This window comes from Elaeis guineensis, chromosome 13, assembly GCF_000442705.2.
Source record: "Elaeis guineensis isolate ETL-2024a chromosome 13, EG11, whole genome shotgun sequence".
Classification (NCBI taxonomy): Eukaryota; Viridiplantae; Streptophyta; class Magnoliopsida; order Arecales; family Arecaceae; genus Elaeis; species Elaeis guineensis.
Genome location: NC_026005.2, coordinates 62520404 through 62533788, shown reverse-complemented (window position 1 = coordinate 62533788; position 13385 = coordinate 62520404). Strand labels below are relative to the sequence as shown.

The 13385-nt window shown below is 40.9% G+C and overlaps 1 protein-coding gene and 1 pseudogene across 1 annotated transcript; one reads left to right on the top strand and one right to left on the bottom strand.

Moving 5' to 3' along the window:
- Window positions 1-2261: 2261 nt before the first annotated feature.
- Window positions 2262-6270, top strand: LOC140853309 (F-box protein At5g07610-like; annotated as a pseudogene).
- Window positions 6271-7110: 840 nt separating this feature from the next.
- Window positions 7111-10606, bottom strand: LOC105060679 (small ribosomal subunit protein eS1). The gene is made up of 7 exons (XM_010944475.4): window positions 10466-10606; window positions 10312-10359; window positions 10132-10237; window positions 8137-8274; window positions 7881-8066; window positions 7566-7766; window positions 7111-7427 (listed from the first exon to the last, which is right to left on the bottom strand). Exons 1-7 carry the CDS (start codon window positions 10474-10476, stop codon window positions 7332-7334), a joined length of 786 nt encoding a protein of 261 aa, XP_010942777.1. The 5' UTR covers window positions 10477-10606; the 3' UTR covers window positions 7111-7331.
- Between the last annotated feature and the right edge of the window lie 2779 nt (window positions 10607-13385).

The following is a 13385-nucleotide window of genomic DNA, read 5'->3' as shown; positions in this document are numbered from 1 at the left end:
GCTCGGCGGGAGCCTGACCTTTCCTTCGCTTCTCCTTCGGTCCCTTGGTCTCGGTCAGGCACCGGTCGGAAGCTCCTTCGTCCGCGCACATGTATTTGTACGTGCGCTCCAGCAGTTCGACATATGTCCGGGGGAGGGTCTTGTCCAAAGAGTATGTAAATCGGGACCCCCTTAGCCCCCTCTTCATGGCTGAGATAGCCATGTCTTCATTGAGGTCCCGAACCTCAAGCGTGGCTGCATTGAATCGCGTCACGAAGTATCGGAGCGTCTCATTTTCTCCCTGCTTGAGAGAAAAAAGGCTGTCCGAGGTTCATGGCGGCTTCCGGCTGGTGCTGAAATGGGCCACGAAAGTATGTTCGAGCTGTCCGAAGGAGTGAATACTTCCTGAGCAGAGGCCGGAGTACCAGACCCTGACAGCTTTGCGAAGTATGGTGGGAAAACCGATGCAGAGGAGGGCATTGGTTGCCCCTTGGATCGTTATGAGAGTCTTGTAGCTCTCCAGGTGGTCAACTGGGTCGGTGGAGCCGTTGTAGGGCTCCACATGGGGCATCTTGAACCGACTAGGAATCGGCTCGTCGAGGATAAATCGAGAGAGAGGTTGGGCGGTCTGAAAGTCGACATCGTTCGAAGACTTCTGTCCGTCCACCTGGAGCTGGGCGAGTCGACGGTCGATCTCTTCAAATCTGCGTTCGTAATCGTCGATCCGTCGGTGTTGGGAGACCCCAAAGGTCGAGTCTCCCGATGAATCCGAGAGAGAGGCGGACGGTGTCCACGGCCGCTTCTCCTTCCTCGCTCGCTCCAACTGGGAAGGAGAGGGACGCTCGGACCGGCGGGCATCACGCCGCAACCGCCTCTCCCCCTCTTGGTGGGAATGCCGGGACGGCTGCTCCTGGAGAGGAGATGGAGACCGACACGGGCGTCAGCGGCTGCTCCTGGACGGCATCGGGCATGCCGCCGGTTGCTCCATCGGCGAGTGCGGCAACCGGGTTGGTCGTTGCTGAAGGCTCTTGACTGCATCCATCAGCACAGTCATCTACCACACAATCACCGTGATCTGCACCTCCATGGTCACCACAGGATGCGGAGAGCTGGGTTCCGCCATGGAGGGTGGAGGAGAGACCTCTTTCCGACAGGAAGAGGGCCTCGCCGATCCGGTGGCTCTCGATCGCTGGGCCCTGGTTCTTGTCATCTCGAAAGAATTTTTCAAACTCTATGGAGGTCGTGATCTCGCCCCTTCCTCTCGCGCCAAAACCTGTTGCGGCCAATCCCCTCGTCGCCTAATCGTCGGAAAACGAGCGCCTGCAAAAGAAGTCCACACTGACCAGAGATGCCTCCGGCGGAGACCCTCCGACGGTCAAGTCAGAGAGGAGACTAGGCAATAGTAGAAAAGAATCAGGGGGGTCAGCGAGAGAGAGCCAGAGAGGTATAGAGAGAGCTCAGAAGCTTAGAAAGAACCTTCCTTCAGCACTGTTGCCTTCTCCGTTTTATAGTAGGGCGCGGCGTGGTCCTGTCATTAATGGCGCAGATGATTGGAGAGTTGTCAAATCGTCGGAGGCTGTCAGAATCGCCGTGGAGCTGTCAAATCGCCGTGAGGCTGTCAAATCACTAGGGTTGACCCATGTCCAGGGTGGGACGATGTCCCCAGGGTGGCCACGCCGCATGTCCTTGTCAGGACAGTGGCCCACAGCAGTCGTACGGTATTTTGGAGAGCCAACCGACCATACGCCGGCATTTGGTTGTGGGACGTCGGGTGAAGTCCCGGGGACACCGTCGGCTGGTCGGGTGCATGGCAGGAGCCGGTAGAGTCAGGCGCTGCCGTTCGGCTAGTCAGGAACAGAACGGATCTGCCTGACCGATATACCTTCGATCGGGTGGTATCGACAGTCGTCGGTCGGTATAGTCGGTAGAGTCGGGCGCCGGTCGGGCAGATCCACTGGTGAGTCGGCGTGAAAAGGGTCGGTCGGTATGTCTCATCACCTACTATCAGAAATATTTGCACCTTGAACATAAGAGGAAAAAGGGCAATCTACATGCCTAGGCCTCTAGCACCATCTTTTACCTGAACGATATAATCTCTTACTTGGATGAGGAAGAGCCATGGTGCAGCAGTAAGGTTACTCCATCTCTGAGCATTAAAGGTTTGAAATATAAAATTAGTCTCTCCACACATTGAAGTAAAATGGTATATCTTCGACTCCCTCCAAACCCTACAAATCAAAAAATCATGCATTGGAATTCCCTTTATATAACATATTTTTCGGATGGGTTATTTATTTAAGTGAACCATCCTCAACCATTTCACCATATTTGTTGTTTATTGTCACAGAGGCTTTTGGGGGATAGAGGCAAAACTCCTTCTATAGCTCTTCCGATCTGATAGAGAATTGATCCAGCTGAAAGAGAAGATGGCCTCTACCAGTAGAAGAGAGAATCGCCCTGCAACCAAATTAACAGAGGACCTGGTGGCCGAGATCCTCTGTCGACTGCCGGCCAAGTCTTCCTTCCGTTTCCAATGCATCTCCAAGTCATGGCGAGCCCTCACTTCCGACCCTCTCTATCAAAACAAGCTCCCATGCATGGTCTCCGGCCTCTTCCACAATGGGGAGCAACCGCTCTCCGACATGTCTTCTGATTGCTTCAAGCCGTTGATCAACGGATACATCAAACTATCGACTGCTTGCACCCTCCAACCGATGCTCAGCTTCTTGCTACCTCTTGAAAGTATTCGGATCGTGGACTCTTGCAATGGTTTGCTTCTCTGTGGCACTTGGCATCCATGTTCACTTTTCTCCAGATACTATATCTTCAATCCTGCCACTAAGAAATCGGCTGCTCTCCCTAACTGTTTTGGAAGATTTCGAACTCTAGCACTGGCTTTCGATCCCCAACGCTCGCCTCACTACCATGTCCTTCACTTCAAGGAAAGCCAGGGATCAACCGAGCTTGAAATTTATTCATCCAAGACGGGAGTGGGGCAAGTGCCAACCACTGTGGAACCATCACTCCGGTCGAATTGTCGGCTTGTCAGGGGTTTAGAATGAAGGAATTGTTTACAGGTGAGCCTTGGCTTCTGCTCACAACCTTCTCGTGGGAGTTGATGTTGAGAGAGAGGTTCTTCGGAAAATGGAGCTACCAAATTCTACAGATAATGGACGCAAGGGGCTTTTCCTTCACAACCAATGCATTGGGTTCTCTGGAGGTTGCTTGCATTATGCACATAAAGGTAAAACTGAACTGCAAATTTGGGTTCTTAAGGATTTAGATGGTGACCAATGGAGTTTGAAACATCGTGTCTTGGCATTGCATCCGGATGGAAATGTTGTCTATCTACAACTTTGTGGTTTGCATGATTTGAATTTATCTGGATTTCTTGTTTTAATTGTCGACATATCCTAGAGTTATGAGTTCTGAAACACAGTTGCTATTCCATTTTCGAAGCCAGCATGCTTATATTATTATTATTGTCCTTCATATTTGGTAAACATTTATGGTAAGATACAGTTTTTCATATTATTTCATGCTTCATTATATTGTTAGGGTAGGTTATACTTCTATATATTAAGCTTTTTATACTATCATACTTTGCCACACTCATTTAATTATCAAACTTTTAATTTTGATTTAGAAGGCTGGATTTGTTTGTTCGTTGTTTGAATATTTCACAATTAGAGAAGGAAAAAGATTATTTGGAGGTTGTTCAGAAATCTACAAGTAGAGCCACATGCAGCTCAAGTTGCAAGTATGGACCAATCTATTTTGTTTGGATCCCAATAGCTCAAATTATATTGTAAGTTGAGTTATTTATTGGGTTGCAACTTTTAGTTATCTTGTAGTATATTGATTTGCAGTCAAAAAAGACTACAAATAAGTTACAACTATTTAAATTAATATTTTATTTTATTTTATTTTTAAATCCTCTCCTTCTTCTCTTTCTCTCTCCTTCTCTTGCCTTGTTTTTAAGTTCCTCCTCACTTCCACCCTCAATGCTACTTCTAGCCTTTGCCACCTTTGAGAGACCACAGCTGCCTCATTTATCTTAAGCTTCGCTATAGTAGGCCTCTCCTTCTCTTCCTTCCTTTCCCCTTTCCTCTTCTGCCTTGCTGTGAAATTCCTCTTGACTGTTGCCCTTAATGTTGTAGCTAGCATTTGTCACCTTCGAGAGGCCCACAACCATTCTCTACCTCACACTCCATATTACACTTCTCTTCCTTATCCATTGCCGTTTACTCTTTTTGTCTCTCTCTTTTGCCTTTTGCCCCCTTCTTAAGGCCTGCATCGCCTCTCACTCCTTATCAGTAGGCATTTAAATCTACATGCAGGCCCTCGCCACTTGTAGCTTCGATGCTGACTTCATAAGAACATCATTATCTCCGTATATAGCAAACACTCCAACTTAGCATATGCTTATAAACTGTTTGATGAAAATTTTGTCATAAAAAATGCCTTTCCTTTTCAAAACTCTCCTTCAAATATAAGAAATGAGCTTCATTATAAGTCAATTACTGTAACTAAAGTTAAAATGCGGCTTGAGTTGCGGTGATAACTTCAACTATGGAGCTCTAACTAGGCTCCTAGAGTGGCAATTTTGTTTAGGAAAGAGAGAAGAGTCACATCCTTAACATTTTCCTCTCTCCCGCTTCCTTTGACCTCTTAGGATGGACTCCCACTCCCCTCGCCTCTGGGAAGGCCGCGCACGTCCCGTTGTTCATCAACATAAAAGTAGGGTACTAAAATTTATTCAAAAATAGGTTTGACCATGTGTATAGCTCAAAAAAAAACATCACATCATATTGTCTATTTTCTTGTTAGTCAGTGTCTTTTTCATATTTATATAAAATGCTTATAAAGTTCTCAATTTGTATAAATCGGTCCTTCCGCTAATCTTCATCGACCGAATTTAGTTGAGGCTAACAATGGTTTAGAAGGACAAAAACATCCTTGTCTTAATACTGAATGGTTCTCAGGCTTGTTACTTCTTTCTCACTTCATATTCTTCTCAACCTTGCTCTCTTCTCACTCGGGACAGGGCCACTTGGGAACTACCATTGTAAAGGCATAGGTTAAAGGAGTCAGTTAAGTGTGAGAACTAGAAATAAAATTATCTAAAAAATATGAAATTAATATCATTAAAAGAATATAAATAGAATATACTCTATTTTATGATCATCTAGTTATACAAGTAGAATATTTCATTGTCATCTATTATTTTATTCACCTATTTAATTCCATGGCTTTGGAGGGTGAGACCATGAGGGTGCAATGGGATGATCATGACTTTGCAGGCTTCCCTCATCATCATTCACAACAAAGTTTAATTAGGTAGATATTTGTATTTTTTTTTTTTTTTCATGATATAGAGTCATGCAAAAATAAGAATTTATGGAACATGTCTATGGATACAAGCATGCCTGTATCATCACTTTTCATATGGTGACTTGGATATTTGGCTTAAACTTTTAATAATATGGATAGCCAATTGCAACAGCATTTTAATTGGACAAAATTAGTGGTCTACAAGCTCTATCGACCACAGAATCAAGAGTAGGAAGAATACCATCCCATACTTTGAAATTTGATCATAACAACAAATGCTTATAATCTAGCAGAAATTTGAGTTGCAGCAACTTTTTCGTTATTTTTCGTCGGCAATCCCACCACAAAGGAATGGAGTGTTGACATAAAACATTCCAGTTTCTTGCCATTGGTCTTCGATCCCTGTCTCTCCCGCCGCTACCTTGTCCTCGGCTTCAGTCATGGCTACTGGGATGGGGACGAAGAGCTCGAGATCTTCTCATTTGAGAAGGGCGAGTGGATCAAGAGCCAGGTATGCTGGAGATCCGAAGCCGGCGGCGAATCTTTTTTGTACATGGAATCTTTCATGTAACAAATGGTCGGAAGTTGATCTCGAGGGCAAGTTTTGTCGTAAGGATCTCAACATGTCATGCACTCGGGGGGTTATTTGCATTGCATCATGGAAGGTGAGGAAGGGACGAAGATTTGGGCTCTCAAGGACTACTGCAAAGCCGAATGTGGCATGAAGCATCTCGTGCGAAATATATTCACAATACTCTTGTAGAATGTCATCTAGATGTCGATATTCTTTTGTGTGGAGAGGAAATAAAGATCTTTTGCTATCACATGGAAAGCCATCCTAAAGTTTATTGTCTACTCAGCGTGTGATAAGATAGTGTTCCGGTAGGCTCATCATTATCTGCAATCGAGTTTGATGAGGTAAATGTTCGTAAATTTGCCCTAGTTATAATCTTGTGTTTTCTATGCTTATAGAATGTCTCTTGCAAGAGACGATTGCATGGTGAATGACGCTTATAAAAATTAAAAAGTGTCGTTGATGTGGTACACCACACGTGGTATAGGATATAATTTCTCCCGACAGAAATTATACCTTACACTGTGTGCCACATCTGCTTTAAGGGAGAAAGAGTCGCCCACTTTCCTTTCCTCCTTCCCGCAAATGATTTCGATCCATGGAGAGGTCTTCGGCAGTTCTGGCAAAGTACGACTCTAATGGGCTTTAGATTAGCTGAATATGCAACGCTACGTTGATAGATGCTGCGATCCGTTGATCATTTTAAATTGATGTCTCGATTAATAGGTATTTTGTATAAAGAAGATTCTAGGAGATATCCTCCAAATTTCCCCATAGCTCGTAGAGATCAATTTGTGCTCGCTTCAACGGATACTGGATTTCAAAAAGGATAGCCACAAGACATTCCAACTTCTGATGGTTGTTAATTTTTTTTTAAAAAAAATTAGGACCGTCAACACATTGGGCTTTTTTTTTTTTTTTTTTCCAACATCGCCGCAAAAAATAAACCTACGTGTGAACATGGAGTTGTCTCATCATCAACAACCTAGAAAACCTAGAAAGTGCTTCAATAACTGCTTGCAACAACCATGATTGATGCCAAGCAGGGAAGAATTTAGCAAAAACATTGTGCCCATCACATTCATGGTTTATTTACTGTCATACCAACATACCCAAACACCGGTTCACAAAACCACAGCACGCACACTTGTGTGTACGAAAATCAATTGTTCATAGATAACCAACAAACCAATGACAAAATTGACATCATAAGAAAATTCAAATAAAAACTAAAACGAACACTCAGAATTGATTAAGCATATCCCGTTATACTGCTACAATTAAATTATCATCAATCAACTCAAACAGAAAATGCAGAAAGCAACTATGACGTACCAAAACTACTGCGAGTCCATACCATCCACTCTGTCAATAGGATGGATGGCATCTGTCTTCTAAAAAAGGACCATTTTTCTTAAAAAAGCAAAACTAGAGCCACATTCTCTTAGGCCCCAACAACTTCTGGTTCACCTTCCATGGGGACATCATCGGCAGGCCTGTCAATCTTAACACCCACATCCTCCTTATAGTCTCCATGAACCTGCAAACACCAAAATAGCCAAAAGAAATAGATAAATATGCATGCATTCTACTCAATGCTCCAATTAAATCGCATCTGAGTCATTCTACAATTGCAGTGGCATGGACAGAACGGCACAGAGAGAGCAATAATGAGCACCTCCATGAGCTTCCCGAGATCAAATTTTGGGGCCTTCAGTATCTTGACCTTCCGAATGAACACATTCTGAAGCGGGTAAATGCTTGTTGTAGCTTTCTCGATCTCCTTCCCAATGACTTCAGGTATAAATTTCTGTACGAGGTCCTTGAGATCACAGGATGTAGCTTGGTTGACCATAATCTCTCTCATCTTGCGGCGTATCTGAATATAATACAAAAAATGAACTATTACACTTCGTTTGAGGTAAACTTATTACTCCTACATAAAAATAATGATTCACATATAACCCGGGTTGCAGCCCAAAATGTCATTTACCTGCCGGATCTGGCTAGTTTGAGCATAGCAAGTGCGCTTGACCTGATTTGGACGTCTCTTGGTAAAGCCAATACAGAACATCCGCAACGTGTAATTATCAGTGGTCTTCACATCGACATGTGCCTCGATGAGAGTTTGCCACTTCCGCACTAGAGATCTAAGCTTGTCAGTCGTAAAATCCATTCCCTGCAAGTGATGATGAAGGAGATGAATAACAAAAATATTAGAGTAATGAAGCTACCACCAAGGCACATACCCAGAAGTTTGTGAGGACATTTTTCCCTTGAACATCCTCAGCACGAAGCCGGATCTTTCTGTAAGCCTGGTCCTCATCATTCTGAAGGTCGGCTAAAGAAATTTCAAACACTCTGTGCTTCAGACCCTCAGATGCAATCTGGATAATGAGGGAACAAAACAGTTTAAATGTGACCACCAAAGAAAAAATGGAAATCAAGCATGTACAAGGCAATAAGCGAGATTTGTCACTGGTGCGAGTAGCAAGATGATTGATTCCTTAGGGAATCATGATAACAAAATTAGCCTGGACATGCATCACAAAAATAACATTGATAGTGTGCAGTGATGCTGGATCATCTCAGCTATGGTATTTAAAAAATCACAGCCTGCTATAAATGACAGAATGTAGGTAATTACAGTACTTGTTTTACTAATCCAATAGGATCTGTCTCTAAAGTTGCAAATTGGCTACATCAAATGAGATTCAAAGCAAGCCTGAGCATGACCAGACAAATCAAAGTGTGCTGAAACCTCTAAGACTAAATATATATGCATATACAAACAGCGAAATCCCCCAATCATACACCAACCAAGAATGTCATTTTTAAGGAAAAAGAAATTTGACCTCCCACAAACTGTTCCAACCCTATGCATGCAAAGTGCACAAATACACGCCTGAAAGATCAGAATGGCCTGTCCAAGCCTCTTATCTCATATTATTACACAATCAAACCATACAACTTTGCACACTGACCTCATACTGCACAACCACATCTCATGAAAGCTTGCATCTTGACACAGGAATTAGACTCATGGTAAACATAAGTAACTTGAACTAAGTGCAGGTGAACAAGCGACGAAAGGACCTCTAGAACATTGGGGATGCAAGAGCTCATACAAAAACATCAACCACTGAGCTAAACTTGATATGAGAGAGAGAAAAATCCTCACCTATTTGGCAATTGGTTTATTAACTAATTCGTTTAGAAGTGCCATTCTAATGCCATAGATTTCAAAAAAACAAAATTACTAGCGTATCGATATTTTAATTAAGCTTAATCATCATAAAACCTGCAAGCCTGAGTGTTAAAAAGCAAATTAGCAGAGTGAGCATGAAAGCAACAACCCAGGTAAAGACCCATATGCCAAAAGTGGATTGTCCAAGTTAAAATTTGCACAATCACAATAACCCATATAATTACTCTTGTTCACAGGGCCATTGATCTGCAAACCCCTATTCCAGATGTTCATCTAGCATGCCTAATCGCCTTTACTTAAAAATTTAGAAGGTCGCAAGCCTGCTCATGACTTGCAAGGAAAAAAAACCAACCTGATTAGAGCATATGTGAGAACAAACTATCCCACGGTTATACCACATTGACATAATAAACATTATGTCCCACAAAAAATGCAATTTATAACATCTTCCGAAAAAATTGATCAAAAAAGATACTTTCCGAGTATGGAAACCAGGTAAACATCTGGCATTAATTCACCAGCCATACTAGCAACAGCAAGCACAGAGCTTTCATGAAATTACAAGTAAACTTAAAAAACAAAATAAAGAAAAACAGATACGCAATTTAAAATGCAAACAAAAAGAACCTACAGAAGAAACAAAATAAGAATTCTCTAACATCATAACGAACAATTTGTGCAAAAGAAAGATCAAACTTCATAACCAAAAACATGTGTCAAATAATAGTACATATCCCCAAGGACTTGCGGTTCAAGTTCTAAATATTTAGACTGAAACCAAATATCCTCATATAACAATCGCACACAGTTCTATTTCAACCAAAGACTAACTTTATTATTCGGTAAACGCCAGCAAAAAGAATTTTTTAAAACATCTTCGACGCTTAACACAACAAAAACAATAAACACAAAGATCTTAACCCTAAAACAACCCAATAAAATTGTTCATATACTAAACCAAAACAAGAAGTAGTGGAAGAATATTCTATGAACAACATTAAAAAAAAAATTAAGCACGAAAATAACAATAACGAACCTTCGTACCCTGGGTCCTTGAGACTAGGGTTTTCCCAATGTTCCTCACATTGAAGACTGAGGGGGCCTTAATGTCGTACCAGTCCTTCTTGGCGAAGGGATCCACACTGCAATAGATTAAGAAAATCACAATTGAAAAGTAAAAAGAGGTAAAATAAGAAAGGAGTTGATATTGGCGTACGCCTTCTTCTTTCCTCCCTTCTTTCCCTTGGAGATCCTCTTGTTCTTACTGAAAGGATCGGAAACGGAGAAATAGATGAGAGATTGTAACACAAAGTGGGGTTAAAAAAAAAAAAGAAAAGAAAAGAAAACGGAAGCAAGGGTCGCATCCTCACCCGACCGCCATGTCTGTGGCTGCCGCCGCTGCTCCTCGTCCAAGACAAGGGTTTTCGGCGCGACGCAACGAGGAGGGAGAAACCCCTACCCTAGAACCCACTCTTATAACTGCTAGGGCCGCACGAGTCGGACCGGACTCACCCAGACCTTAACCGGTTTCGTGTTCGGGTGGTGCTTATGGACCCGACCCAAACCCATTAGTTGGGAAAAAAAAAAAGAAAAGAAAAAGAAAAATTGAACCAAGTGGATCATCCAAGTTGGTCGGGGTTGTATGATCCAAACCCAATCTGAAATTTTGGGTTTGGGTCGGACAAATCGGGTTAAATTTATGGTTTGAGTCAAACTTTTAGCTATTCTTTTTATAGCTAAAATATATTAATGAATAATTAAATATATAATTACTTTAAAAACTTAAAAAAATAAAAAGATATATATATAAAATATCCATATTTAATGCTGTAAGTGCTACTTATTAAGGTTGAAATCGGATCGGATACAGATCGGATATCAGTATAATCATATCCATATTTGTTTTATCTGACGAATACAAATACGGATCTTATTAGCATACAAAAATTTATATCCATATTTATTTTAAATTGATACGAATACAATTCGGATATTGAAAGTGTGGATGCAATTACGATTATAAATATAAGTTGGATAATTAAATTTTATGACTATAGAATCAAAGATATTATCAAATAAATAATAAATCAAGTTAATACTATATTTATATAGTTATATATTTCTTTCAAAAATTAATATACTATATAAAATTATATAGAGTTACATGTAGATATGGATATTCGAATAAAGATCGGATAGTTGTCTATTTATTTTTTATTTTTTTTTAACAAATATAAATATAAATATGGATATAGATATAAGTGGGATTCTCAAAATTCTATGTATATCATGATTGATTTAGATACGAAAATGGATTTGGATGAATATTATCTATATCACTTTCACCCCCAACTATTTGTCGAAAGATGTTGCTTAGAGCAGGGAAACATGATTTTGTCCACAAATTTTTCAAAAAAGATGCGGAAAGTGGACTACCTCCAAAACGTTAACTTACAAAGGTAGGTAGCAGCACAAAAAAGGCCTTATTTTGTTACTCGGCCTCTTAAATTTCATCAGTGGTTCTCTCACGATGCTTCCAGATTTTGCAGTTTTTGTGAGAGTCTTTTGGCAATGGTGAATGGAAAAGACAGATGGTTGGAGCACCTAGTGTTTATTACGAACTAACATGTTGCCTTTATAACAGTAGGAGGTGGAAAGATGCAATGGTGGAGGTGCAATCTAACTTACAAACTTGGTGCTGTTGCATGCTGAATGCTGTTCATATGGTAGTCAGTCAATGGCCTATCTGAATCAATCGGAATTTTTCTGTCATTATTGTTTATCTACTTGAATTTGATTCTCAGATAAAAATGAGTTCTGGTAGTTCCATTTGAAGACTATGATATATATGCTAGTCATATTTACTACATTTGCTGGTCTAATCAACTTCCTCTGGTGGCATTTGCTGTTGAGCTGATACTTTCAGGAATTTTTATCAGAAGTTTTTGTTAGGCTTTTACTTTTGCAAATTTTGGCCTAGTATAAGAAGGAATAGTTCAACCCTGAGTTCAGTAGCTGCATTTATCTATTACTTTGCATCTTCTTGCTTTGTTTATCTTCTATGCCTCAGGCCATATATATGTACTTCAGGTGCCTGCCATATGGAGTCAAAACAATGCTCTTCAAACAGCAGAGATATTATTTGAAGTCAATCCTTCTCATCCAGCATCAGTGCTTCATCAGTTTACTTTGTCTACTTTTTTGACTTATCTTGGTTTTCTTCTTCATATTTTGATTTGTCCCTCCAGGCAATCTGATCCCCCGCTTACTACTAGTGCATATAATAGCATCTATCTTCTCCTTCTGTGGCCGACACATGTTTATGAGTATGGTTGCCCGTTTATATTCCCAAATTATGCTTCACAACTCACAGTTTCTAATGGGAATTATCTTATAAGATTTTATGATTGCTGGTTCTTACTCCTATATGATGTTACAAAATTTATGGATTCCGATGAGATCTATATCGTATGTTTATATGCTGGCCTGTTCATACTCTCAGATGATGTCTTAGAGCTGATGGATACTCATGGGAAGTGTATCATTCATTTATATGGTTGCCTGTTCCTTTTTCTGATGAGGTTTTAAAGTTGATCATTACTGACGGGAATAATATTGTTCTCTCAAAACCCATGGGTACTGGATGAGATTTATTTCACATGTCATTATGGTCGCCAGTTTCTTAATCCCAGATGATGTTCTAACATTGAGAGATACTGATAGGATCCAGGTTTCTGATGGGGCTTTTAAATTGGATGCTGGTGGGAAGGACACTACTTGTCCTTCTGCCCGTCCACTTACATTCCCACATGATGTTTCAAAAATGATTGTTTCTGATAGGAATTATGCTATTTGGTTCTTAATTTTCTGCAATATTTTCCAAGGATTCTTGTTTTTCTTGTCTGTTATAACCCCATATGATGTTCTACTCACTGATGGGAATGAAGCTATAAACTTAAAGGCTGAAATATTGCAGACCAAACTGGTGGTACATTGTATCATTTTCTTCAATGCAATATGGGCAACTGTTTGTTGGAGTATGATTCTTTATGTTTTTCTTTTGGTCTTCTTGCCTTCAAAAACTGCTCCAGAGATTCACCTCTACTAACCAATCTTATCTGAATGGTGAAGCACATCCCCTGTTTATATTTTTAAATTGCAGCAGACTCTCCTTACTTTTCAACTGTATGGGTTTTTTGCAATTATGCTCCACAGGCATGCGAAGGTCTATCTGGCTTTCAGTATAGGTCTTTTTTCCATGTGGAAGATGAAGGATCTGAACTTTAGAGT

Excerpts from the sequence above, each read along its gene's own strand:
- LOC105060679 (XM_010944475.4), bottom strand. Across the intron at positions 8,275-10,131 it reads CAAGGACCCAGGGTACGAAG|ATTGCATCTGAGGGTCTGAA; the intron begins GTTCGTTATTGT and ends CTCATTATCCAG. Across the intron at positions 7,428-7,565 it reads ATCTCGGGAAGCTCATGGAG|GTTCATGGAGACTATAAGGA; the intron begins GTGCTCATTATT and ends TGGTGTTTGCAG.